Source organism: Lissotriton vulgaris, chromosome 9 (genome assembly GCF_964263255.1).
Source record: "Lissotriton vulgaris chromosome 9, aLisVul1.2, whole genome shotgun sequence".
Lineage (NCBI taxonomy): Eukaryota > Metazoa > Chordata > Amphibia > Caudata > Salamandridae > Lissotriton > Lissotriton vulgaris.
In genome coordinates this window covers 896,568,989-896,584,247 of record NC_141697.1, presented here as the reverse complement: position 1 = coordinate 896,584,247, position 15,259 = coordinate 896,568,989, and the positions used below count along the sequence as shown (strand labels likewise).

Sequence of the window (15,259 nt, the reverse complement as noted above, 5' to 3'; positions counted from 1 at the left end):
GTCATGGTTAAAAATGATTATGTTCAATTCTTCAGGGCCTAAAAACGATCCCTATCTACACAGTGATAAGAATCTCTGGGTGTGAATTCTCAATGTGAGATAACCAGTCACTCAACCAATTTCTGGTAAATATTGTACCTTACGTTCGATAAAAATCCCAAATAATCGTTTCTTTTGAGTAAGGCATGCGTAGCAACTGTCAACTACATGCCCAAAGATAACGTGAACATAAAACAGCGTGAATACAAATGACACCACCATATGCACACAAAAACGCAGAGATGAACAGAAAAAATGTTGGCTTATACTTTTTAAATATGCGAAAGACCTTAAATTGGTTCAAACAAATAGCAAAAAGGCATTTAACAGTAAATACGTGTAGCATGTCTTGTAAGAATAAATAAAAAAAATACAAGCTGCAAAACTAGATTTCTCATGGAAAAGCTTGAGGATATAACTTCCATCTACTTGAGACTGAAGAGAGTCCCAAAGCTGTTTAGTACCATCTCTGAAGCACACCACGGGCCAGGGACAGGTGTTTACGTTTCCAAGAAGCCTGTGTTTACCAGACCAGCTGCCCTCTCTGTCCCCCTTGGGTGACTTGCATGCATCGTTAGAAGCGCCATTGGCGACCTGGGGTTTGCCCTCCCCAGAAGAAAACACAACCAACAGTGCTTCATTAAGTGAAAAGGTGTGGGACAGGGTAGATTGCGAAGAACTGGAAAGGATCTAGGGCAGTCTCAAAGGCTTGTTGTAACTGACAGTTGGAGCCCCTTACATTCATCTACAATCCTTAGAACTTGCTCTGTGGAGAGGCTGGGGTGATGCGGGTGGAGGCTTGGAAGCTTCCCCATGACTTTTATAAAGGGTCTGACATACTAGCTTTGGTAAAGCTAATCTTAGTTGCAAGACCAGTCGAGTTTCCCTTTTCTTGTTTTTTAAGGCAATAATATAACAAAGGGAACGATTGTGGTATTCAAACCTTCTTGAAAAGGAAGTCAGAAGTAGTCTATCGCTAAAATATAGGTGCAGTGAAAATGTCCCCACTCTAAGATTTACAAGCTAATGCCTGGAGCCTTATGCCATAAAGTTGAAATGACTCCAGTCCCAACATCTATAAAGCTAAAAGCTACTCAGTCTCCCCTAGTTTCTGCTAATATGCACATCCTTCCTTTTTAACCCCTTCGCTGCTGATGACGAGCTCAGCTCGTAATCAGCCACGGTGGTCGTGTGCTGAAGACGGGCTGATCTCGTCATGTAACGCAGCTTTTGGAAAAAAGCCGCACAGCGCAAAAATAACCACCGCACGCATGTGGTTAATAAAGGTTTACAAAGGATACAGAGGTAGGTGCAGGACTTGCAGACAATTTGCTGGTGAGGACTGCAGTCAGCTATCAACACTGTTGCCATTGCAGAGGGTTGCTGTTGCAGAGTAACATTCTAAATGTTGCCATTGCAGAGGGTTGCTATTGCAGAGTAACATTCTAAATGAACAATTTACGTACCTTCTTTAACGATATATCTGTAAGAAACATAGCTTAGCTATAGATTCCTTACCTTAGGATATCCCCAAGGCGTTAGACTTGATCCAGAAAGTTTTTCATCAGCAGTACCCCTGCACGTCGGTAGGTGGTGTCGGTCCACCACTCGTCTGTCGTTGGCGTCATGGTCGCCACAATGACATCGTGGAGATTACTTAGATGCCGCCCTCGTGCAGACGTCTGTTCTGTACACTACTTTCTGCGGCATGAATGCAGAGACATGCAAGACACTGACCAGTGGTGCTCAAAACTAGGGCCCTGAAAGGATGTCCTTAACCCTAGAAATCAGTTTGCACAACGGGGAGGATGGGTGGGGCGGCAGGGAATCTATAACTAACCTATGTTTCTTACAGATACATCATTACCGAAGAAAAGTAACTTGTTCATCTGAAAGAAACAGTTAGTTATATATTCCTTACCTTAGACAAGATTCCCCAGCAGTACCAACCCTGGAGGTGGGTCTGCAAACCAAGATCACTCCAGAAAGTCTTGTAGAACAGAATGGCCAAAGAAGCCGTCTCACCCTATTCGGCTGTCCAGGCAGTAGTGTTTTTTAAACGTGTGCAGCGATGTCCACGTGGCTACCTGACAGATGTCATTCAGAGGGACTCCTCATCCCAAAGCAGTAGTGGCTGCCATCGCACTGGTGGAATGGGGGCGTAGCCCCACTGGAGGCTCCTTTTTAGCCAGAGAATGACAGGCTTTAATACACAAAACTACCCATCTGGAGATGGTCCGCTTTTGTACAACCCGATATTTCTTGGCGTTCACGTAGCCAACAAAGGCTGGTCATCCACCGGAACTGTTTTGTGCGATCTAGATAGAAGGAAAGCTCATGTTTTGGGTCCAGCCAGAGGAGCCTCTATTTCTCTTTAGAAGTATGCGAAGGCGGAAAGAAGGTGGGCAAAGTGATGGTTTGCCTGATGTGAAAGGAGGTGACAACTTTGGGAAGAAAGGATAGATGAGTTCTTAGGACAACTTTGTCCGGATGTACAGCCAGAAAAGGAGGCTTGGATGAAAGAGACTGGAGCTCACTCACTCTTCTGGCAGATGTGATGGCTACCAGGAATGCAGTCTTAAGAGTTAAGAGTCGTAGAGGACAGTTGGGAAGCGGCTCAAAGGGAGCGCACATCAAATAAGGCAAAACCAAATTCAAGTCCCACTGAGGCATCATGAAAAGAATAGGAGGAAAGAGATGAGTAATGCCTTTTAAGAAATTATTTTCAACCGGGGACTTGAAGAGAGAAGGACGATCAGCAAGTCTTAGAAAGGCAGAAATGGCCGAAAGATAGCCCTTGATAGTGCCCAGAGCAGAGCCCTCCTGGGCCAAAGAAAGGAGGAACAAGGGAACCTCAGAAAGAGGGGCAGAAAGGGGATCCACAGCCTTTGCTGCGCACCATGCCACAAATGTGTTCCATCAGCAGGCGTATACCGTCTTAGTGGAGGGACACCTGGCTGCCAAGAGTACATGTTAGGTCAAGCAAGAAATCCCTTTGGGACACCTTTTTGTAGTGACACAACGTTCAACAAACAATAAATACAGGAATAAGTAAATAAACACAATACTGTACTTATGAGGCAAAACACAAACGAAATTATGAAAAATCCTGAACAATTTATTACACAGTGCAATGTTAAAACATAATAATTCAAGAATAATTAAAATGACGGGGAAGAGCATTAAAAGAAAGAAAACATTGAATTCCTATAAGTAAAGAAGGAGGTGTAGACAGAAAATTAAATTCAGCGAAAGCGTCAGAATTATTTTCTAAACCCTATAGTACACAATCCTCCTTTTATCATGCGACGCGTTTCGGTGGATCATATGGTCAGACCACCTTCATCAGGCTTATACATAATTTCTTCCCCAAAAATTCTCGAAGCTTTTAAACCGTATCGGTTTATAGTCAATGGTTCCTACGTTAATAGAACACCTTCTCTCGTCCGATGAGTTAAAGAACTTCTCAGACCCGATAATCTTAAAAAGTGCTTAACAATAAGGTAAGGAAGGGCAGTCTCAAGCGGTGCTCTGGTAAACCGCCGATACAAATACAGGATACACGATAAACATTTGTTATATGTTTAAAGCTCTCCAGGGACACACGGTACAAATAACGTGCTAATGAAACGGCACCGTCCTGAATCGGACAAAAGCGCAGGAAGCTGCTGCCGTACTCTCGTGGTTCCACTATTCAGTACTCATGGATACCACCTAAACAGCGCCGGAGTTAGTTAGAATTGCAGCGTCCCGTGTGTCGATCACCTTAACCTTCAGACTTCGGGAGGCAAGGCAAATGACATCAACTTCCGTCGCTCAATCTCCACGCAAGGAGGTGGAGGCTGGCCAGGTTCAGCTGGAGGACCATCCCCTGCTGCTGCAACAGAAGATCCTACTGAAAAGGCAGTCTGATCGGAGAATCAATGGCCATGTTAAGCAGCTCGGGATACCAGACTTTTCATGCTCAGTCCAGGGTGACAAGAATGACTTGGGCCCGGTCGCACCTGATCTTCTTCAGCGGCAGAAGTGGTATAGGCAGAAAGGCGTATAGAAGACCGCAAATCCACTCACAACAAAAAGCGTTGCCTAGCGAGTGCCGCCTTGGAAATTCCAACGTGCAAAATTGCTGACATTGGGCGTACTCTTCTGTAGCGAATAGTTCTAACCAAGGCTCTCCCCACTGCAGAAAGAGACCTTGCACCACCTCCGAGTGAAGACGCCATTCGTGATCCATCATGCACCTGCAGCTGAGTTCGTCCGCACTGGCGTTCAGAGAACCTGCCAGGTGTTGAACCACCAGGGATATGCACTGATGTCCCAGCCATGTCCAGAGGAGCAGGGCCTCCTGACATAGGATCCACAACCCCACGCGCCCTGTTTGTTGCAGTACCACATGGCAGTGGTGTTGTCCGTGAACACCTGCACTACTCTTCCCCGGAGAGAGTGAAGGAATGCCTTCAGTGCAACACGGATCACCAGAAGCTCCAGAAGGTTGATGTGAAGCTCAGACTCCACCCGAGACCAGAGGCCTCTGATCTCCGCCTCTCCCATATGGCCGTCCCATCCCAGAAGGGATGCGTCTGTCACCACTGTGTGATCTGTTTGGGGAAGAGAGAGGGATCTGCTGTTGACCCAATCCTGGTTCGTGAGCCACCACTGCAGTTGTCCTGCAGTGCCCTCCGAGATCTGGACGCAATCGGACAGATTCCCCTGATGCTGCTCCCACTGAAACTTCAGGTCCCACTGCAGAGCCCGCATATGCCACCTGGCATGATCGACCAGCAGGATGCAGGAGGCCATGAGGCCCCAGCAGCCTCAGGGTCATCCTGACCGAAACCCAGGATAGAGGCTGAAAGATCGGAATCATAGCCCGAATATCCCAGACTCGCTGTCCTGGAGAATAAACCCAAAACTGCTTCGTGTCCAGAACAGCTCCGATGAAAAGGAGCTTCTGAGTGGGAATCAGGTGCGACTTCGGCACATTGATGGAGAACCCCAGCAAATGCAAGAGGCCGGCCGTAGTCTGGTGGTGGGAGACGATTGCCTGGGGCGAGCCTACCTTCAACAAACAGTCGTCGTGATAGGGGAAGACTGGAACCCCTGATCTGCGCAGATGAGCTGCGACCACTGCTATCACTTTCGTGAACACCCAAGGGGCACTGATAAGGCCAAAGAGGAGCACGGTAAACTGGGAGTGCTTGTGGCCTACCGTGAACCCCAGGTAACGCCGGTGGGCCGGCAGGACAGGGATGTGGAAATAAGCGTCCTGCAAGTCCTACGTTACCAACCAGTCTCCATGGTCGAGGGGAGACAAGACCTGAGCGAGAGTCAACATTTTGAACTTCTCCTTCCGGAGGAAGCAGTTGATGTTCCTGAAATCTAAGATAGGACGCAGGCCTTTGTCCTTCTTGGGCACCAGAAAGTAGTATACCACGGCCTACTTTTGGGACAGGAACGTGCTCGGTAGCCCCCTTAGCCAAGAGGGCCGAAACTTCCTGTTGGAGAAGGGCCAGGTGATCCTCCGACATGCGATGGTACTGAGGTGGCATGAAGGGAGAGATAGTCTCGAAGGGGAGGGAATAGCCCCTTCGGACTATCTGCAGAACTCACCTGTCTGATGTGATGGTGCACCAGTGGGGGAGATGATGGCGGATCCTGCCGCCCACTGGTGTTTGGTGGCCCTGGAAGGTCGCACTAGGAGGGTTTGGAGGCTGATGCAGAGGGGGTTGAGGTGGACTGGCCCACTCTCTGGCCCCCAGAACCACGCTGGTGGTTCCCACGTCCCCGGCCACGCTGGGGCCTGTGGCTCTGGGCTACGTAGTGGGGCACCCCTTCCGTAGCAACGAAAGGGACGTAAGGCAGACTGCGCAGGGCGGGTGGTGGAGAGGCCCAAGGACCTGGCCATAGCTCGAGAGTCCTTAAAGCACTCCAGCGCGTTGTCTGCCTTGTTGCTGGAAAGGTGACGGTTATCAAAGGGCATGTCAATAAGTGTGGATTGGACATCTCCGGAAAACCCAGTTGAACGCTACCAGGCGTAGCGCTGAAGGGCTTCTGACGTGGCATTCGTTCTGCCCAGTGCGTTGGCGATATCCAGCCCACAGCAGATAATAAACTTTGCTGCATCTCTTCCCTTGGAGACAGCATGGGAGAGCAAGGCCCGGGCCTCCTCCGGGCACTGAGGCAGCACTTGCGCCACTGCATCCTAAAAATAGTGGGAATAATGGCTCAACAGACATGCAGTGTTTACCGACCGCAGTCCCAAGCTGGAGGAATAAAACATAGTCTTCCCAAGTTGATCCAGGTTCTTGGATTCCATATCAGGTGGAGCTGTAGGGAAGGCCCCATTGGGCATAGAGGCTTGGGTCACCAAGCCCTTGAGGCTAGGGTGTTGGGAGAGGAAAGTGGGGTTGCCCGGGCCAGGCGGTGACATTGGGCAGACATCCTATCCACAGGAGCCCCTGTGTTGGGCCTGGACCAGGTGCCCAAAAGGATGTCCATAAGGGCTTCATTGAACGGCAGCTGGCACTCAGAAGAGCTCACTGCGGGCTGAAGCACCTCTGTCAAGATGTTAGTCCTGACTGCCACCATAGGAAGCTCTAGGTGGAGAGCCTCGGCTGCCACTGCTTATGACGCTCCCTCCTCCGTAGCAATGGTTGGAGGAGACAACTTGCCTAGGTCTTGGGGGGTATCCAGACCACTGGCATCCCCCAGTTCCTCTCTCCAGTCCGGCTCCTCCTCTAGCTGGGCAGTTAAAGGGTCCTCAGACCACTCCCAGTTTTCCTCACCCTCCTCTGGCTGCCAAACTGGCTGAAAATGGGCAGAGTGGAATGCAGGCACAAAGTACCCATCAGCGTTGGTCGATGCCGGTCCAGTTCTGTATCCACATCGGGGTGGGAGCCGGGGTCGACATTGGCTGGAGGTCCAACCGGCGCTGGCTGCAGACGTGGTGCTGGTGGAATTGGCACCGGTGGAGGTGTCACAAGGTCGACCAGCGCCGATACTGATATGGATCCAGGGAGTCCCTGTGAAGCCGAGGCCGGAGCCGCTGAAGTCGAAAGGCCTAGGGCCCCCAACTGAGTCCGCAGGGCCCGAACGCGCACCGGCGGAGTCAAGCTGCCCAAAGATGGCGTGCATCGCTTTGTAAAATTGACGAAGCTGGGCAGTGGTCGCTTCCTGTTCCGGGAAGGGAGGCAAGGCCGGAGTCGACCCTAAAGGCTCCGCACGCAGAGTCGCGGGAGTGGCACCACCTGCACTCTTCATCACAACGGCCGGCAGATGAGGGGAAGTGGAAAAGCGACAATGCTTCTTCGACTTCTTTTTGTGCTTTGACTTACCTAACCCCGAGTGCGAAGACTTCGACGAGGAGGGATGGTGGCTCCGCGACCGGTCCTGTGACCTCCCCGCAACAGGGACCTCGAACGATGCAGAGCCGACTGCCCGGCCTCGAGGAGCTTTCGGAACCGCGCCTGCAAAGACTTCGGGGCCATGGTCCGGCAGACGGAGCACGACTTGGGGTCGTGGTCGCACTCCAGGTAAAAGAGGCAGGCTCTGGCGGTGGTGAAGTAAGCATGGGACTGTGCCCAATATGGGCCCTGCACAAGGCAGTGTGAGGCTGCAGGGAGCAGAGCGCATGCACCTACGATAGGATAGGCAGGATGCCACATGGTCTGCCGGTCGCGAAGTTCACTGAAAATGACTGGTGACTGGAGGATGAAGCAGACTGTTTGAGAAGCAGCACAATGGGAGGGGGGCAGATGAGAGGGCTGTTGGGGGTCCTGCGGTGATCAGGGTCAGATGGTTTATGATGTACAGCTATGTTCTTTTCTATGAAGAATAGCTGAATGCATCACCAAAGCCCTCTACCATTTGCTGCATGGCAAGGAAAGCTCTGCTTTAGAGTACATCAGATTAACTACCATTAATGAAAACGTAGCATAGGAAAAACTCAAGCTACTTTCAAAGCATTAGAAAAATAGCTTTAAAGGGGCCCTCTGCTTATGCGGTATTTCTATTCAGCTCCTTGACATATCAAGTCTTGAGGCACAATTGGCTTAAGGCAATCTAGAATTCATAAGGCAGATGATAGAGCAATGGTAGATTGCAGATAGATCAAGCACACATATAAAATAAGTTGAGTTAGCCGATGAGGAAGCACCTCACATCTCTATGCATGCTTAAACTTCCCACTCAGTTCTATTCAGACATGAACTCTATGGATATAAGCAACTTACTGATGCCAAATCCAAACTTGTATTGCATTGCATTGATGAACGGCTCACTTTTAGAGTTAGAGTTTAGAGTCAGAAGCAGCTAAGCAACATTATTTGAATTAGTTACCTTGTGTCATGCCTATTTCAACAAATATAACATAAGAAAAGTCATGCTGATTTACAGCTTGTCATCTACTGGTCAAGATGTCCCACTATGGGCGTAGGATGTATGGTGCCTTTTATGTATCTCCGTTTGCATTTAGTATAAATTGAAGGTATCCTTTTTGGAAGCTTATTTTCTATTATATCTGTTACTTCCTCTTTAGTTGTCCCCAGTTATTTACCTATTCGCTTGTCATTCACCTAGAGTGAGCTCATTCCTCCTGTACTTTATCTTCCTTTCAGATGCCCACTGCTAGGTAATCCTTTGAGATTAGCTTGTGCATCAGTATCGGAATTGTAACAACAGTATGGGACCAGAATATCACAGCCTCAATATCATCTGACACAAATATTGTGTTCACAAAAACATCGCCCCATTGGCAATAGAAAATCTATACCCAAAGGAGTGAGATTTTTAAAACAGTACTTACGCCACTATATTTATATCAGACAATATTTGTGTTATTGATATTCTCACCTACAACAGGTCGAACACAAGCTGCAGAGCAGTTAAGTGTGTAAAATGTTTTCAGCAGTGCCCATTCTAAAGTTAACTGCATTTTACCTTGGATCCGGCACAATGGAAAGGCTAAGGGAGGTCTTCTTAGCAAAGAGAAATGAACATTGTTTTCTAAAATCGTTAATCATCTCAGGCATTCAGGTGGAAAAAGGGTAAAGTTCACCAGCCTGGACCTGAATGCTGATTACACTTTACCTATGGGTTATGCCCTGAAAAATCAAAAAAACAAGTTGGTGATTTCACGTGATGTTAAGGATCTGTCTGGCCTGGAAATGGTGTTGTTAACAAAAAGAATCTCTTACATTGGTTGTAGAAGGACATTTGTAGTGTGACAGACTTTAGCCCCAGACACAGAATATGTATCCTTCAGCGTCTGTACCTGGAAAGAGAAACGACAATTAGGTAATCCTATGCTAATCTGAATTAAGGATCTCTCTGGGTTACAACAGGTGATCTTAAAGGTGATTTAACAAATAAGCAATTGTATATGATGGTACATATTTTCATTTTACCACTTTCTCTTACAGTGAGATTCTACGAATTTTTAGCTGCTTCATAGAGAAGCCTGAGTTGGCATGGATTGTATAGCTTCTGTTTCATGACCGTCCAAACGAAAATAAAGGCACTAATACATACATTGCTTTCTAAAGTTGTAATCTGTTGAGGAATGTCTTGTGTGCATCTGTCACTTTATGGATGATACACGTGCTGGAGAAATATATTTGCAGGTAAGTATTCCTTTCTTCTGAGAAATGATGGTCAGAAATTCTTACCTCTGCGAAGCTTCATTCTGAAAATGTCATGTTGATCCCATCCCTCATGTGTACATGCTTAATTTTTATACCTTTTGGAAATTAACACCTAACTTCTTCCTGGTCTGAATTCACAGTGTCTCCTTGTGAAAATGTTTGGACTTTAACCTTCTTTCTACCCTTTATGTTTTTATTTCTTTTGTTTGTAGTCTGGAGAAAGCCAGGTTAGAAACATTCCCAACTTTCTCTTGTTGTTTCTTTCCATTTTGATTTGATGGATGCTGTGTGTGCCACGCAGTTAGCATGGAGCATCTTCCCATGGGTCTCTTCCCCCCTCACCATCTCCTCTTCTCATAAAGCCTGCTGGGTGGGCGTTGCAGAGGGATCAGTGACACCTTTGTTGTCTGGGCTAGACTGATGGAATTAAATGGAAAAACAAATCCCTGCTAGTACTTCTATTAAGCACATTGGTTGTGGTTCACAAACAACTGAGATCATCACCCCATTGAGTTAATTTTGAGTTGAATGGAGCATCTCTCCTTAAAATGAAAGATCAGCTGCTTATATCCCAGATTCGTCTGCCTTTCTAGACATATGACTGAAGCAGAAATGAGATAAGCTGATCACTGAGCTATACATAAGGCATGCAAACAGCTTGAGGAATCATTGCTCAACCCAAGGAAGGATTCCATTCACTCAGTCTTTTTCATACCAACTACGAGGATATATGGGAATTGTAAGTCTGTGAACTGAACTTTAATGAAAAGGTTATCGACTACCCATTGATGGAAACATATCTCCTTATATACCCCCATTGATCTCTCAAAGACGCAGACTTGTTATCTCTATAGCTAGAATTCAGAAACCTATATATGCACTGATTACCTTTCAAATATGGATACTCTACTCACAACACTGAGTCTTTATTAAGTTTTACATGTTGACTTGCTTCATCCTTCTAAAAAGCAAATGCCCACAGATGGATATTATAGCATCCTTGGATTGTTTGCCATTTCCCATCCATGCAAATTCTTTCTGTCTATATATTGTACCCTCTGCTACCCACACATGGCTTCTCTGGTTACCACTCATAGATGGTCCATATAATATCTCTGTCACTGACATGGCCTTCCGGTCACTAGCAGGTTCCCTTTGGCAAGCTCAAATATAGATTTTGAGGCCTTGCACAGACTGGCTGTATGCCACCACTAGGTGTTTTCAAAGCAACCCATAGCTGGCCTATCTGTAGGGTCACAGAATGTTACAGTTTGAGGTTTTCACTTACCAAACCTCTTGGAGTTGTAAGCTTGGTCCTCTAAAGTTAAGCTAAAGTACCAGATTACTATAGTTTAGTAAATGAAAATGGTGCACTGGAAAACATGTTGGTCTTGGTACAGTTTCTCTCCGCCTCACCCATATGGATATGTAATCACATAAAATCATTTCACCACCCAAGTACTACATTTTTCCCATCCGCATATGTTCTTTCTATCACATTCATGCAGTTTTTGTGCTCCCCAAAAAATCTCTCTGCTTTCCACAGGTGGACATTACTCAGCAGTATGCAAAGAAAAACTCTTTCACCCACAGACGCCTCATGCCACCCACAGTATCTGAGCCAACTACAGATTGATTTTACTGCCATGTACAGTTTGACAGACTGACTAACAAACAATGCTCTATTTGCCGCTCTGACATATTTTTAGACACGAAGTGAATTGTGTGCCTCTTGCAGGTAACCCTGGCCTTTATAAGGTTAGATTCAATTGGGTCAGGCTGGGTTAGGTAAGGTCAGGTTGGTTGGGGTTACACATTTTTCGAAAGTACTTGTACATTTAATAGAGTTTCTTGGTGCTCCAACATGGATCTCCTCAGATCAGGTCTAGTATGGGAAACTTTTCAAACACATATACTTTAAATAATGTCCTCAGTCTTTGAAGATGATTATAGGATTATCTGCAGAGGTCTGTTCCAGAGAGAAATAGCCAGCACTGAAAATGTGCAACCTCCTTTCCATTCCGTTAGCTCTTTCCATCTTACACATATGGAAAGTTATTGACCTTAAAGCTCTCTTCCCAGTATTTAACAACATGTATAACCTTCATATTCACACCTTTGAAAGAGAGATCCCTCTTGGCTAGCCTTTTGCTATGGGCATCAATCTTTGTCTTTGGCAAGAACGTTTCTTTTATGGTTTCTCACTCTCAGGGCACTTGTTTTTCCATCATCAGCTATTCATTTATTATGGATCCTTCACCTGCCCATTTTTCCAAATACTACTCTATATACACCTTTGGGGAAAGGGGATGTAGGAACAGAGGGTGTTAATTGGAGTGGGTTACTGTGGGGTGAAGAGATTGCATGATCTTGGGGTTTTGGGAAGACAATACCTCTTGAATGCAGAGCAGAGTGAAGCTCGATGTTGAGATGCCAATCAGGGGCAACACATTGATGCTCCGATGTGTTGATAGCAGAGTGTGCAACCTTGCTGGGGCATCAAAGCAGAGCAGGAGAGTGGGACAGATGGCAATGGCATCTGTAAATTTAGACATATCTCCGTGCCAAAGCCGGAGTAGAGGGGTTTTCTAATGAGCATGTGAAGGTTCTTTTTACAGGGTATGATGCCGTGCTTGTGAACCTGTTTGCTAGAAAATAAATCCATGATGGCTTTGATGAGGTCAATTATGGGGGAATAATGAGCTTCAGGAAATAGGAATGGCAAATGCTTCTGCTTGGTGCTTCAAGATCAAAAGTTAGTTCCATGTACTGCTTTAGCTTAGCTGCTGATGTTGATGTTTTCTTCTTTGTACAGTTTCTTGTCTTTGTTGTTTAAATGCTAAGCTTGATTTCTTATTATCCAGTTGACTGGCTTTGGGATATCTGGGATTCTAAAGCTGAGTGCTGACATAGTGCATCTGGTCTTAGGCGTTGAGTGGAAGGATATACACTGACTGATGTCAACAGTACTTACAGCAACAAACAGTACATTTCAAGATTGTTGATTCTCCTACTTACAGCAGAACGCAAGAATGTACATTCAAACATGCAAAATTAAGTCATTTAATTGATCTTGCTACATTCTACAGCTACTGAAAGGGTGCTAAGTAGTCATGAATTTAATCTATTTGCTCAGTCTCTAGCAATTCGGCGTGGCACACAAATACTTTGAGCCACCTTGAATCCTAGGTTTGATGTAGTTTGAGGTACATCCTGCCCAGAAATGTGCAATTTTGTTGTGGTTTTAATCCCACGTTGCCTTGCAAAACATACACCATGATTGTATTGGGTTGGCAAAGCATGTGGTTGAATCACCTCAAACCTGAATTTCCAGCAGCTTCTAGAATTTTTCAAATTTTAGATCCCTCCAGAATTTGTATATGTCAAGTGTATGCTGAAGGAGTTCATCCATGATTAGTAGGGAAGTTTCTGTCAGTTCAGGTGGACCAGTGTTTGCTGGAATCAGGGCTTGTTTTTTGATGTTGGTCTTTTTAAATAGTTTCTTCTGTACTCCCCTCCTTTCCCTTCCTACCTACTTGGCAAAAAGATCGAAAAGTAGAAAAAATAAGTGTTACTTTTTGTGAGCCCATATATTTGTTGACTGTATTGTGTTCTTTGTACTGCTTGTCCTCTCGCACAATCCTTTTGTACTCTGTAGGTGTTTTGTTAGCCATTTTCATCCTCCCCTACATTGCACAGATATGTTATACTTGTCTCTCATCTACCATTCCTTAATATTATGTATCTTCATTAATACACACAACACTAACATTTGCCTTGTGAGTTTTGCTGTGTTTTCTACAATTCTATATTGAAATCAGTGTTCTGACTGGCTTGTCATATTCAGCTAGGTAGCACTGCTACCGTCCATCAAGTAGCCAGTTTCGTCTGTCTGTACCATTCTGATTGAATATGTTCTGCTAGGGTATTTGTATTTTGTGTTGTGTGTTTATGAATTTGTAGCTGTATCAATCTGTAAAATTATATTCTGTGCTGCTGTGCTCTGTAGTGTAATTTCTTTTTTACTCACTTCAAACTATCTTGCTGTACTCTGTTCTTTCCTGAACGGCTTTCCCTGACAGTTTCTGCATTTCTGAACTTTTCTTCACTATTTGCTACATCCCTGATCAGTTCATTGCTGTCCTAAACTGTTTCTAATTTCCAGACTTATTCCCTGCTTTGTGGAAATGTTCTGTTTTTGCTGTCTAAATTCTTTGAGCAATGTTTTACACTCCTAAACATGCAGCGACGTCCTGAACTGTACCGGCCGCCCCACCCCAATAACTTCCAGTCCATGTTGGGGTTCTACCATTAAGAGGCATTTTGATAAGCGCATTTTTCTTAAAATATAAGCTAAACATCCATATATTTTATAGGCAGTTCAAAAATAGGAGTTTGTAATTTGGCTTGGCTGCTTCTTTTTGATTGTTTTCTGTTATTTTTTATATACAATAGAATGTGCACATTTATGACACCAAATAAAACATGGTAATTCAGGACCACTTAAATAGTATATATAGCCATGCAAAGTACAAATACATTAAGACAATGAAGTGATATGAACATTAAAGACTAGTAGCCAGAAGTAAATCTTTGAGTATAAATTCATTCCTTTTTATGTCTCCCAGTATAAAGGTGTAGGGAGCTCAGCAATCACTACGGTTGGGCAGGGTAGGCAGACAAAATATCGATTTTTAAATATCGACATACAATAATGTCGATGTTTAAATATCGAAGGGACAGAATATAGAAGGCAAGTAATATAGATATTTTTAATATCGATGAGACAGAATTTCGAAGGTAAGTAATATCGATTTTGTTAATATCGATGTTAGTAATATCAATATTACTAATATCGATATTAGTAATATCGATGTTACTAATATCAGATTTTTATATGACTTTTATGTATATTATTATGCATTTAATATGTATTTTTTTGTCTATAATTTAAGTAAATTTTGTATTTTAGTACTGTAGCGGGTTGTGGGTTTATAGGGGAATAGGGTGGGAAGTAATTTAATTATACTAAATTAATTATTAACTTTTAGAATGTATAAATTAATTTTAATTAATTGGTAATTATTTTTTATTAATTGGTCATTAATTTTAATTAATTGTTTAATTGATAATTATGTTCGTTATCAGGTTTTGGGTTTATAGGGGAATAGTGTGGGAAGTAATTTAAATGTAATTAACTAATAATGTATTTTAATTAATTGTTTTTGTTAATTATATTATTGTTAATTAATTATTAATTGGTAATTATTTTTTATTAATTGGTTAATTGATAATTATGTTCTGTAGCGGGTTATGGGTTTATAGGAGAGTAGGGTGGGAAGTAATTTAAATGTCATTAAGCAATAATTTATTTTAATTAATTGTTTTTGTTCATTATATTATTGTTAATTAATTATTAATTGGTAAATAAATATTATTAATTGGTATTTAGTATTAATTTATTTTACTTAATTATTCATTGGTAATTGTTTTAATAATTATGTATTGGTATTTGTAAATAGTTTAGATTTATTTAATAATTTTTTTTTTAATATTTAAAAATATTAATTTATTTATAA

General features: G+C 43.9%; 1 protein-coding gene across 11 annotated transcripts in view; it reads left to right on the top strand.

The window, feature by feature from the left end:
* RYR1 (ryanodine receptor 1) overlaps positions 1-15,259 on the top strand; it is a 1,215,008-nt gene that overhangs the window by 766,298 nt on the left and 433,451 nt on the right. For 7 of the 11 annotated variants that reach the window (XM_086938668.1, XM_086938662.1, XM_086938667.1 and 4 more), the window contains one exon: positions 9,893-9,907. The exons of the other annotated variants lie outside the window; for them this stretch is intronic. In XM_086938668.1, coding sequence (XP_086794794.1) covers positions 9,893-9,907 — 15 coding nt within the window. The remainder of the gene's footprint in view (positions 1-9,892; positions 9,908-15,259) is intronic. 11 annotated transcript variants of the gene reach the window in all.